Genomic DNA, 12,849 nt, shown 5'->3' on the forward strand with positions numbered 1-12,849 from the left:
ACCTAATTGTTGATGTTCCACAAAGATCAAATGATTTTCAATTGTTGCATGAATTCAAACCAACCCGTTTCTCCTAGCCATGTCAAATTTCAAATTTAGACCAATTCAAGACTCTAACACTTCAAGGCAAGAATGCAAAATTACAAGCTCTACTCCCAATTTAATGCCAATCTGTTTTTTTTAACCAATCATCAATTTTCACGCTTTACACTTTCTTTTACTCTTTATATTGGTGACTTCAAATATTCAATATCTTATCAAGAAAATACTATACATCCTATATTACTACATGTCCATTGAATAAAGTGCCTGATTCTTTCAACCATAATTCGCTCAAGTAAGATATTCAAAGAATGAACTTTCTCAGAAACTTGCTTCACGGGCAGCGCCACTTGACCATGCGAACTCTTCCCAAAGTCGGTCCTGTGGCCGAAGAACATCATGTGAATGGCAACTCGCTGTTTGAATTCCCGGATAACACCCAGTCCATTACTTTCGGACTGGGCTGCTTCTGGGGCGCGGAACGACGATTCTGGGAGCAAAAGGGAGTTTGGTCCACTCAAGCTGGCTATGCAGGCGGCGGGTACCCGAATCCGACCTATGAGGAGACTTGCAAAGGACATGCGATGAAGAATCAACATGCTGAGGTTGTCCGAGTCGTTTATGATCCATCAGAAGTGCCGGTAATGCTCATTCCTCCCTTTCAATAACTTAATTTCTCTCCCAAAGCTCGAGAGCCTCATCCAAGTCTTCTGGGAAGCTCACGATCCAACTCAGGGCGACCGACAAGGAAATGACCGAGGGCCCCAGTACCGCAGCGCTATTTACACCAACAGTGAAGAAGATCTCGCTCTTGCCCGCTCCTCTCGCGACTTTTACCAAAACGAATTGAAGAAAAAGAACATCAACTCCGTAATCACTACTGAAATTAAAATGCTGGACGAGTTCTACTACGCCGAAGACTACCATCAACAATATTTGAGCAAGAACCCATGGGGTTATTGTGGCCTCAAGGGTACTGGTGTTTCATGCCCGCTTCCACCGAAGAAATAAATAGTTCCAAACTTTATTCTGAAGCTTTTTCTTGAAACTGATGATTTCCTGCTTTGAACAAAAATAACTGATATTGACCTTCTCTCTATTCCCTCTTCATTAAATCAAAGTATTATTCACGAACTTGTCGCCTTTCAACCTTTTCAATTCAAGAATGCGGTCGGTTCTCAGTCGCCCCATCGCTTCGCTTCGAAATTCGCTTCGTCGCGGTGGCGAGTGGCACGCACCAACCCCTGAACAGATGCGAGGAGCCCAGAACAACTGGCTTTACATGCACTTCTTCTCCGAGCGTGGTTGGTTCCCCGCTGAGGTAAGACCCGCTTCTATCCCCAACCTCATCGTGTTTTTAGTCGAACACAACATACGAAACCGAGCTTGCCCGGATCTCCAAAGAACTCGGTTGGGATGCTGAACATGCTCATCTCCCCGCTGCTGATTTTACTCTCGAAGAACGACGATACTGGGCCTGGAATGACCGATTCTGGACCATTTCAATTGGCTTTGCTCTTGGCCTCTTTCCTTTTATGACCGGTAGTTTTGCTTTACGAAGGCTCCTAACATAATTCGCCCTAGATTACCTTGGAAACCAAAGTGAACATTCCCGACGGGAAGCAATTCTGCGCATCCGAGAAGCCGCTGCTGCCGGCAAATCCCCCATCGACCCCGACTACGTTCCCAATGAGCTCATCGAATCCATGGTCCCACCAGCCGGCGACTGGGAAAAGATCTGGCTCAGCCGACAGCCCTCCACCATGTCTAGAGGATCTGCCAAGTGGTGCTGGTAATTTCTTAAGCCCGCCGCGCTGACGAATATTTATTATAACTTGCAACAATTACTTCGCGAAAAAATACATGAAAATATTATGAAAAACTTGACTATTGGGTTCGACATTCAAGTCAGTTCCAGTGCAAGTGTAAAATTTAATGTTTATTTAAGACAATTTAATTTCAATGGGAGAATTAAAAAATATCAAAAAAAAATAATGATTCGGCAGGGTGATGTTTATTTCACAGCGGCATTGGCATGAAAGTTTCTATACTAATGTTTTTGTTTCATCAAAAAAATAATTTTTAACATGATTTACAGATCAGATTCTAAGATTCAGATGAGAAAACAGATCATGAAGATGTTTTAGACTCATTTTGTCAATAAAATCGCATTTTGAACGAGTAAAAAAGCAAGTTTATCTTAACTTTTGGGCAGGTACTCTGTCAATGCTGAACTTTTATACCGAGGATGTCATACCAAAATGCCTAAAAATGGATCGATCCAAAACATAAGCTGAAGCAACCACGACATCTGAATTTTTAGCGTGTTTGAAACTTCAAGTTGAAGTTCAACCACAACCCAATCATTTTCCCAGTTTAAACGGTCATGTGTTTATTGAGGTGTTGTCAGCGTTTTCGCGGAACACTAATTAGAATAAAAACAAGAGCTTCAGATTCATTTCATAACTGGAGAAGGAAAATGGTAAATTTCGTTGTCTCTAAAAGTTAGTTAAACTTTAACACTACACATTGAGGCTTCTTCGGATTCATTTCATCACTCGTAAAAAATGTAAAATATTCCTCCATCAAATCATTGAAATCGGGCTTTTATACTGCCTTCTTTCAGATTATGATCAGCATAAAATTCGCATTCAAAGAAGCAAGAGGCCTCAAATGGATCGATCTAAAGCATAAAGTGGGCCAAGAACGAAATCTGTATATTTTCAGCCCGTTTGAAACTTCAACCGCATCCCAAGCCACGCATCATTACAGGTGCTCAAGGATGAAAGCGCGCCGCCGCCAAAATAGCCCCTTTTAAATATTTACATAAAGTCTTGACGCCCAAGTCTTCCATTACCCAGATAGCCAGCGCCTTTCAAAAGCAAAAGGAAGCAGAAGTAACTTGAAGCGGAGGAGAATGTAAATATCAACAGCATGTGTGGCTTCTCATGACCTACTAAATAGCGAAGTGAGCGCGAAATTGGATTATGGTGATTTTGCAGCGAATGGGTGGGGCGAAAGGCAAATCTCTTGGAAAATTGAGGAGCTTGATGCCTTGAGGATGGGCTTATTTCTAAAATAAGGACATCTCTGATTCAAGAATCGTCTAATTTATCCTTCGGGATGGTCTTATTTTGAAGGTCTCCGTGGCCTTTTAAACGCTCTTTTCTGACAATTCTTCTTTTGCCTTTTTAGAATAGTACTGGGTTTACTAGATAATCCGATTTGCCGAAGCCAAAATAGGCTGCGCTTCGATCTCGCCGCAAAATTTTAACCATATTCCTGGATAAGGTTAGGGACGGGAACAAGACAAATTCCGAAAATGCCGCGACGTGGTTCGCCGCCCGCAAATGACTTTCCCATGCAGCAGCAGTAGCGCCTTGCCACCTTTAGACATTCAATACACGTTCGAGGTTTCATTTTGTATCAAGTTTATTTCATCAAGTTTATTTTATTGAGTTTACATGATAACAGGTAGACTAATTTTTTAGAAAAGCCATGAAGCTTTTAGCTTATACCCAAAAATCAATAGTAATGAAGATTTCCATTTTATAAGTTCAAATAATTTGCTATTCGATTTGATTCTAACTTCAGCATGAGCTTTATCATTTTATTTTCACATAGTTAATTTTAGAATATAAGGTCTATTCTTTTCGATATCATTTTCTTTTTTCTCCATTAATTTTCTCCGTCAAAGGTTTCATGCCGAATTTTGGTAATAGACTGTTATTTGGTTCATTTTACTTTTGGTAATCGAATTTCAAGACTCATTCCTTTTATACTTTATCAATGATGGCGCTGTACAAACACCAAAATTTATTGAGTTTTGATAAGAATCAACAAAAACGGGCCCAAATTCGAAGCGCTCAAATTTAAGCGCTATTGAAAGCAATAAATAAATCTTCAAGGAGTCGCAATAAATCAGGGCATCTGATTTCTAATCCGCCCGTATCAGCTGTTCCCGGCGGTGCAATTTCATGCGGGTACTACTACGGGTGGTGGCGGTGGTGTTAGTGGCGTTAAAACGCAGCGCTGATTGGTGGAATCGTTGGCGTTTGGCGCCGTTCCCAATTTGTCTTTTTTGTTATTTTATCGCGGACGAGGATCACGCCCGGACAGAGTGTGGTAGCTTGAGCCGAAGCGCGCGCTACCGCACTCGTGTTTCCAATTCTGCCCACTCGGCAGAAGAACGAACCAAATCAACCCGTCAGATGGCGCTGTCGAGCTGCGGCGAGGAACCAGGCGCGTGCTGTTTTTCTGGACGAGCGGATTTACTAAAGTGGGCGTAGGCGAAGCTCTAAGGGCTTCGAGCAAGGAGCTATCGATTGAAATCAACTGAAATCAACGAGGACAACCAGGTCTTTCATCGGAGCCGGAAGGATCATCAACTGTCTTGTTTCTAGCGTATCATTTTGCTTGAAGAAGTCGCCTGTTAATAAATTAAGTGATATGGAAGAAATGATAGGTCCTTTCAACGACAATCAAAAAAAAATTACGATCTCTTCGGATATTCTAATTGCCGTAGCCAGTAAGATAAAGCTTGGAATTAAAAGCAATTTCCGCCAACATTAAAATCATCAGAAACAACTTTAATTTTAAATTATTTTGAAAGGTATCAATTCGTTGATTTCAACATTTCAACTTATCTTTTTAGCTTCATTTCGTCGAATTAAAGTGACAGTAGAATCACAATCAGCTTTATATCAGCTACAGATCTCACTGTAACTCATCCATCTTCGTTTTCGTCCGCCTTTTTTGTATAATTTACCGAAACTAAACGTGTAACTTAGTGACAGATTTTATTAATATGAAATCATTACTGGAATTTATTCTTGTTTTTTTCATGCTAAAAGCTTCTTTGTCCCAAGAAATCGAGTGTCGCTGAGATAGAGCGACGCGAGACAAGTCCTGTCAGTTGTAATTTATACCAGCACTCGGCAGCATCCGTCCGCTGCTCTTTTTAGCAGGAAATAAATAAAAGTTGGTCGAAAAGAATATTGAGGATGAAAGTATTTGCTCAGCTGCTTTGGATGCAAGAAAGAGAATATAATTTGCGGAGTGCCATCTGGAGTTTATTTTGACGCGTTTTTGCAGCGATAGAAGTCGTCAAAAAAGTGTCAAGCGAGGCAAAAGCTCTTGAGTGGTGGCGCTGTCGAGTGATTTCGTACAGCGCAAATTAAACCATTCACCAGCGAAAACCAAAACGCGAAAAAAGCTCATGCACCACACTCAGCGCCTCAAATAATTCTTATTTTCAAAAGACGACTACATTCTGCGTTAGGGTGTGCAGAAATCTCAAAATTTCTTCTTTTTTATTGATCAAATTTTGGATTAAATATTGGCTAAACTATATTGTGAATTAATATATTGAAACGTGTTATTCAAAAATTTTAATGAATATTTCAAAATTAATGTCCTAATAGAATTTTTGCTAATAAGATCGATACGTATATAGGGAGCATTCTCAATCCGTTTTTAGGGTGTCCAATCAGGCAAATAATTTGCATGTCAAAAGTCAAAATTGTCAATTTTCTTTTGAATTTTAAATTTTCTGAAGAATTGAATTCTTTTCTAGGAATACAGTAAATACAACAGTTAGAATCCTGTCCGAAAACACTGAAGAAGCGTGGCGCACCCTATTCAGCAATTTTACTAGACCGGGGACTTGGGGCGCGCGATGTGTGCGCTTGATCCCCCGACCCGTCGTGTCGTTTAGGAAATTGATCACTCTCGTAGACACGGCCTCGTCAAACACTAAAATATTCAACCAGCAATAGAAAGAGCCGTTTTTTCATATCGGGGCGACATCAAGTGGCCATCAAAGTTTTATTTCCTGTTTTTTTTTTCTTCTAAAAAATCAGTTTTGAAATTTAAATCTTGAACAAATGGAAACAAGTTTGAAAATTCAAAACTCGAGGGAACAAGGCGCGCCAAATGGACGTACTCAACCTGTGGTTCATGCCAATTATGTATAATTACTAAACAGTATGCTTTGTGGTTTTTAAGACAGCCGCAAAGGCCAAGAAGACGGGCAGGCGCCATCATGCGTTAAAGAAATTTCACGGACAACAAGGGGTTTTTCTCGTTTATTTTAACAGGAATGACAACTTCAGACTGGCTTTTAATTTAGGAACTCTTTTCGAAACTCATTTGATGTTCTTGATTTTTCATTTTATCATTTTTTTCTCACTCTCATGCCATTTTTCACCTGAACTTCCAGTTTTATCCGAAAAAACTGGGTCCCGTAAATACACGCAGCAGGAAGTCCCACCCCGGAATAAACCAATTTTGGCCTAATTTTCTAAACCGAGCCATTTTTTTATTTAGGCCAACATGCTTTGACTTGCAATATTTATCATAAACTGCTTCATGTTATTTTCTATGGGCAGAAAACGCTGAGCTTATCCTTATCGGATCATTCACGGCGCCCATAAATGGAACTCACGCAGAGAACTCCAAATATCATCTTGCTTCTAATGCTTGCGCGCGCCACCTAGACCGCGGTCGTTTTTTCAGCTTCTGGCCGCCAAGGAGCGTCCGGAAACGCGTAATTATCATTTGATGGGGTCGAAATTTGCATCATACGTTGTTTACAAGCATTTTTTGGTAGAATAAGATGCTTGAATTGCTTTTTTAAAAAGGTTTTCTCTATGCTCCGGAGCGCCCTCAGTTTATTTTTATAGTGCGATAAGGATTTCAACGAATAGTTTTTATTTCAGTGTATAGATCTCAATTAATTTGCTGAATTTTATCGGGATGCAAGGCTTGAATCAGTTTCATTCTAATGTTTCTACTGAAAATTCAGTTTCAATCTGCGCTTATATTTGAAAATTTTCACGGTTAAATTTTCTGGTCTGTTTGTTCGGAATTCGAAGTTCAAACCATTTTTTGAAATTTCAATTTCTTTGAAAATCGATTGAGAAAGAATTTTGTAAGCAACAAGTTAAAGGATGAAGTAAAATTAATCAATTCTCAAGAGCATATTAAGCGTGATATTGATAGGATTTACGAGCGGCGAAAAGCGCGAAAATAAGCAGATTAGACCCACGAGTTGCAGATGATGGTTTTTCGCATTGCTATTTTTCGTGTCCTCGTCGATCTACTGTTAGATGAATGAAAGAAGGAAGACCAGTCCTTTCTTGGAGCTGGAGACCTGTAGAAAAAGAACGAACCGGAAAAATGGCGCGTTCCTGAAAATGGTGGTTCATTTCTTGGCATCGTGAAATTTTACCAGATGAACATTTGTGCACTCCGAAGGTGAAATTATCATTCATTCTTCAAATGAAAACGCAATGAATTTTAAACATTTTTTATTCGCCAGCACAAACAACATCTTTTCTGTAATCAAAAATTTCAAAATGAAACAAATACCTTCCTATTTTTTGCCTGCTCTGCGATTGTTGAATTCTAAATAAATGAATACAGTAAATCAGTCATATGTTCATTACTTTGAAGGATGAGGCCGAAACAAATCGTCAGTGCTGGATAAAAATTCATACGATTATTAGTTCAACAATGTTGTTGAAATAGTGCGTTCCCGATGGTTCACTTTTGGGACTGTAAAATTTTTATCAGATTGACTCGTCAATAAAAGGTGCTAGCATCAACAAAAAATATAGAAAAATAAAATGATGAACCTAACTAAATTTATGTGTACTCACCGTTAGCTGAACAGAGATGACTGGATCTTATGGAAGTCAACTGAATTAAAAACATATAAAATGCAACTCGACCTCTTCCAATGACTTTACATAGGATATTACCGTAGGTATTAATTTTTTTGTCTTTCACTGTATTCAAACATTTATAATTTTAAATTTTGCATTTCCTGTTCAAAATAAAGGGGTTTTCATTGGAATAAAATGGATTTTGGTATCTTCTTTTTAATTCTTCTTTGGCAGAGGTTTCTTTACTCCCCGCGTTGGGAAAACAAAAACATGCGGATTTGGGCACAGCAGCTGTCTTATTGTCCGTTTGAGCGGGGGAGAGCTGAGCTCCTTATCTGCGCTGACCTCGATTTAATCCTAATTTAGGATAGAGAGCTCTTGCGTTTTGGCAAAAACAATCATCGACTCTTGGCGCCGCATTTCTTACAAATGCGAAATATTGATATCATATCAACTCGACAGACTTATCAACAGGAACTCTTTGTCAAAACTTGACTTGATTATCGACCTACAGAAAACAATCATTTTAACATCATCACGTGATCTTTCAGGCCCCGATTCATGGAGCTAGAAAACCTAAGTCAGATTCTGAAAAAGCTTAAATATAAAGCCGCGTAGCGGCTTTTACAGTCACAAAGCCGCCAAGCGGCTTTGCAAATATCAGCATCACAATCAAAACATTCTAGTTTTTCCTAAGAAGGTATTTTGCTCGTATTAAATCAAGTCCTTTCTGTATAACTATAATCAGAAGAAATCGAAATAGGAGCAAAAATAAACCTGTGGGAAGAAGCAAAAACTCGACTCAACGTCAATTTATTCACATCAAATATTTCCACTTCTGTCACCGTCATTGTATTCCTCTCACAATTTATTTGTCCCAGCCCTTTTTAAGCGATTTTAATTACCCTCTTCAAGCTTTAATTATCCATTTTGCTTACATGTGTTTTTGATGAGATTGAGACCCTTTTTACAGTAAGTAATTAAATACTTTTTGTATTTCTCAAATAAAATTTGTAAATAACAAAGATTTGTTTTGACATATGAAGGAAATATAATTTTTCAGAAAAGAGAAAAAGCCGCAAGATCATCTTTTCGATAATCTTTGTTTTTTGAGCAAAAACTCTGTTGTACAGGGCTCGGCAATCTTTGTAGAAAACCTGAGTCAGGGTCTGAAAGACTGAAATTAAAAGCCGCATAGCGGCTTTCTTTATAAAGCTAGAACTTTTTATAGAGTGTAATGGTAATATTCGCGAAGCCGCCGAGCGGCTTCGTTCTCAAAAAAGCCGCTGCGCGGCTTTTCATTTCAGCTCTTTCGGACCCTGACCCAGGTTTTCTACACAGGTTGCCGAGCGCAGTTTTTGTTAGAATTTCTAAATTGTTGTTTGAATTTGAGTAATTTTAGAACGTGTAAATTTCTACTGTACTCGAAAGTTGCAAAGTCTTTATTTTAGCTCAATATTTGCAAAGTAAAGTTTTACAGTTTACGCAGTGTTTCGTAACTATTTTTTATATTTCGCTGCGGAAATGACGATCAAAAGGCATGCCGCCGTGAGCCATCATAATTGGATTGAGCGCATTTTCGTGGTGGCGTTTTTGAGTTGTGTTCGGATCTGGCGGAGGTGAGGGGGTCTGGTGCCGCGCCCGCAGGAAGGAGCTGCACTTCTAATGCCACTACGAGCACGACGGCGTTGTAAAGACTCTTATCTGCCAATAAACAGCCAGCAATAGTATTGATTTTGCAAACTAGCAAGAAGAATAATCCATTACGCATGCTAAGGCGCATATTGCCGATTTATAAGCTCTCGTATCGAGCTTTACTGTCAAAGCACTTTAGTTTATCCAATAAGATTGTTTAAAATGATGATTGCAGACTAACTAATAGTTTATACAAAGAATTTATGATTATTTATGTCATTTATTGTAAAAAACGTATTTTTCGAAGAAAATCGACTAAAAATTTATAAGATTCGCGACTTTAACACGAGAAGCCGCTTGCGGCTTCGAGATTCAATAGAAGAAAGCCGCGCAAAGCGCGGCTAAAATATTAATATCTCAAAGCCGCAAGCGGCTTCTCGAGTTAAAGTCGCAAATGTTATGAATTTTTAGTCGAATTTTTTTTCGAAAAAACTCTTATTTTGTCAATAAATTAAACAACAAAATTGAAGTTTAGCATTTAACATGTTGATTAAAGTGGCTTCGAATGAACAGCTCTTATTTTATACGTTTTGAAGAGAGACCAGAGAGCTCTTATTTTGGGAATTAATCTTGGTTAGTATTGGTTATTTTAGTTTTGAAATCAGTGCGCGCCCTTATTAGCCGCAATTATATGCCCCTTTCAAGGTGGGTATCGAGTGGGGCGTATAAAAATTGAGTTTTTAATTAACGGTGGCGCTTTTGAAAGGTGTCATTTGGCGGAAAGTGAAAGAAATTCAATATTCATGAATTAGCTCAGTGTCGCGCTCAACACACAAGAAAAATCGAAGGAACAAAAAACTGTAATTCGGCGCGCTTATTTCCGGATTTGGAGGCCCTTTCGTAAATACGCTGTGTATTGTAGTTTTATCAGAAAGGAAGCAGGATCTTGAGAGAGAGGATAATTCTTTGAGAAATCGTTTCCGGCGCTACTTGAGTGAACCGAGCCAGGTGTCTTTCTCAAACTTTTGCTTTCGTATGCAAATTCAGATTGTTCTCAAATCTATTTCAATCATATTTTTTCTCCTCTCTGACATGCGAGAATTGACAGGCGCCTGATGTTCAAGAGTGCTTTTTATTGAAAACTGATTCAGGAGGAAGGCATCATGAATCGGGGTTCTCGTTTTCTGATTAAAATAAAAGTGTTACTGCTACATTGGGACACCCTTAATTTTTTAACTAAAAGAAAGATTAGGTCTTATTTTTCATAAATTTTTATAAAATCTTCACTTAAAATTGACTTATTTTGCAAAAATGGCCGGTTCTGGTGGCGAATTTTCCTAGTAATAGTGAAAAATGATGAGTTTTTATTAGAGTTTTCTGATATCTTGAAAAATAGAAGTAAAAATACCATAGCAAATATCCATTTATACAAAAGCAATCAGAGTGAGATGAAAGAATGCTAAAGAGAAAGAAAGAGGGCAAAGAATGTTAATTCTATCAAAGTCCACTTTTGAAGCGCCTCGCTTTGAGGTTACGAGAATGTTTCCGCGATAAATTTAATTTTACTTTTTTATCTTGAACCGGCGCTCAAGTACTCCAAAATGACACGACACTCTAATTACCCTTTTTTAAAATCCATTTTCGAATCTTTTGTTACAGTTGAAAAATAGAAAAGTAGCCCTTTAGAGCCTTGCTCTAGAACTTTCAGCGTGGATCTAAAGACAGATTTCAGAGAAATTATTCTAGTGCCTGATTTCTAGAACGATTCTTCTGAAAACCATCGTTAGATCCTCGCTGAGAGTTCTAGAGGAAGATAAGAAGCTCTAAAGGGCTTCTTCTCTACTTTAGAATGAAATTTGCTTTTGAGCATTATTCTATCAACTCCTTTTGCCCCATCAGCGAGCCAGCTTGATGTTCTTTCTAGAGCGAGAATGTCTAATTTCCATGTAGCCCTGCATCTGCAAGAAGCTGCTCCTTCTCCGGCTACACGTGATGTTCAGACAGACTTTAGGCGGGCTATTCAAATCGCCTGATTTGTCGTCTTTTTCGTCCAATGAGCTGCTGCTTGGGGCGCTCGGGCTGTCTGGCACTAGACTAACTAGACAGCGCGACTGTTGTTTTCGATTCAAAACACGACACCAGGCCGCTAATTTACCACACCTCTTGAGCGAAAAAAGCGCTAACCACCGACACAAGCTCGTTCTTCCTCAATTTTATTTCGCTCCTTCGAATCTTTTCTTTACTCCCGCTTTTTCAAAGACTAAGAAAAATATGCAAAAGCCAAATAAAAAAAAAATTGTAAAATTCATGAAAACTCATGGCGCGCCGCGGTGGCGATGGTGGCGCCACCAGGTGTTGCATAAATCTAGAATAAGTAAATTTTCGGATTGGAGATTTGATTTTATACTGTGGTTCATAATTATACAGGGCCTTAATTGAAAAATTGATTTGATTGAAATAGAGGGCAATTATCATATCAAAGGGGATCTCCTCCGTCGCCGGATTTCAAATTCATCGAATCTTATAAGTTGATTTTGGTAATTATTTATTTTTGAGATTATGGTCAGCTTGCTCTTAAATTGCAAGATTTCCAAGAAGTGACTGAAAAGTCTTTTGTAGTACGGCTAGAATCTCATAAATTCACGCGTCGTTTGCTTTGTTTTACTGGCAAACAAGTCTCCCCGCCCAGCAGTTTTATGAGAAGCAGACGATCAGACACTCTTCAAAAACACGCATTTCCATGGCAAAAGTTGGTAACATCTGCTCCTTAGGCCTTCATTATCTGAAGGCTTCTGCGACTCATGGATCTCGGATGACTGTGTCCCTCCCTGTTTATTTGCGTGTTAGACTCATTCTTGCTTTTTTCAGGACACTAATATCTTTGTCCCTTTTGCCTCTTCTTATTCCGTTTTTCTGGATACTGGGTGATAAAATTAGTTTCAAAGACATTTCATTTGAACTTTGAGCCTCTTCATTTCAATAAAATTTTAATAAAAAAGCTCGCTACATATTTCTCAATTATTCAAAATATTCTGTGCAGGGTCATTGCTTTTTACACTTCTAGAAGTTTCCTCCTTACTGCTTACAAGTTTCTAGAGAATACGAAAATTGAGAGCGAAAGTAAAAGTCTAAAAAATGAGCTATTTTGTCTGATATTTTTCAGAAAATAATTTGAATTCTAATGAGGCATGATCGCCGTTTATCAAGTTGAAAATGTAATTATAATCAAGGCAGGGTTGAGATAATCGATGCGAAGCATGCTTCTGCAAGACTCTCATCAGACCTGAGAGAGAGGGAGCGGGTGAGCAGCGTGTTAGAGCGTTTATCTCCTTCGCCGGTCGACCTGGCCCCTCGGTAAGAGCTTGTTAGTTTGTCACGCGGCTTGCGAGCGCCCGCGCGTGGCCCCCAGTCGCAGCTTCGACCCTGCTGATTGGCCGCGCGGATGGAAATCGTGGGCGTTATCTCGTCCTCACTGGGCCTCAGTGTTTTTTCGTTCTCCGGGCAG

The 12,849-nt window shown here is 39.1% G+C and overlaps 2 protein-coding genes across 2 annotated transcripts; both read left to right on the top strand.

Annotated features, from left to right (window-relative positions):
- The first annotated feature begins 342 nt into the window (after positions 1 to 342).
- On the top strand, positions 343 to 1,171 carry LOC145711166 (mitochondrial peptide methionine sulfoxide reductase-like). Its single transcript, XM_081788897.1, has 2 exons — positions 343 to 683; positions 730 to 1,171. The coding sequence occupies exons 1-2, from the start codon at positions 354 to 356 to the stop codon at positions 1,051 to 1,053; spliced, it is 654 nt and encodes a 217-aa protein (XP_081645023.1). The 5' UTR covers positions 343 to 353; the 3' UTR covers positions 1,054 to 1,171.
- A 14-nt stretch (positions 1,172 to 1,185) lies between these two features.
- On the top strand, positions 1,186 to 1,924 carry LOC145711171 (uncharacterized). Its single transcript, XM_081788904.1, has 3 exons — positions 1,186 to 1,363; positions 1,404 to 1,584; positions 1,627 to 1,924. The coding sequence occupies exons 1-3, from the start codon at positions 1,208 to 1,210 to the stop codon at positions 1,836 to 1,838; spliced, it is 549 nt and encodes a 182-aa protein (XP_081645030.1). The 5' UTR covers positions 1,186 to 1,207; the 3' UTR covers positions 1,839 to 1,924.
- The last annotated feature ends 10,925 nt before the right edge of the window (positions 1,925 to 12,849 follow it).

This window comes from Oikopleura dioica, chromosome 1 (genome assembly GCF_907165135.1).
Source record: "Oikopleura dioica chromosome 1, OKI2018_I68_1.0, whole genome shotgun sequence".
Lineage (NCBI taxonomy): Eukaryota > Metazoa > Chordata > Appendicularia > Copelata > Oikopleuridae > Oikopleura > Oikopleura dioica.

Excerpts from the sequence above, each read along its gene's own strand:
- LOC145711166 (XM_081788897.1), top strand. The coding sequence starts at position 354 with ATGAACTTTCTCAGAAACTTGCTTCACGGGCAGCGCCACTTGACCATG. Across the intron at positions 684-729 it reads ATGATCCATCAGAAGTGCCG|CTCGAGAGCCTCATCCAAGT; the intron begins GTAATGCTCATT and ends TCTCTCCCAAAG.
- LOC145711171 (XM_081788904.1), top strand. The coding sequence starts at position 1,208 with ATGCGGTCGGTTCTCAGTCGCCCCATCGCTTCGCTTCGAAATTCGCTT. Across the intron at positions 1,364-1,403 it reads GTGGTTGGTTCCCCGCTGAG|TCGAACACAACATACGAAAC; the intron begins GTAAGACCCGCT and ends TCGTGTTTTTAG. Across the intron at positions 1,585-1,626 it reads CCTCTTTCCTTTTATGACCG|ATTACCTTGGAAACCAAAGT; the intron begins GTAGTTTTGCTT and ends AATTCGCCCTAG.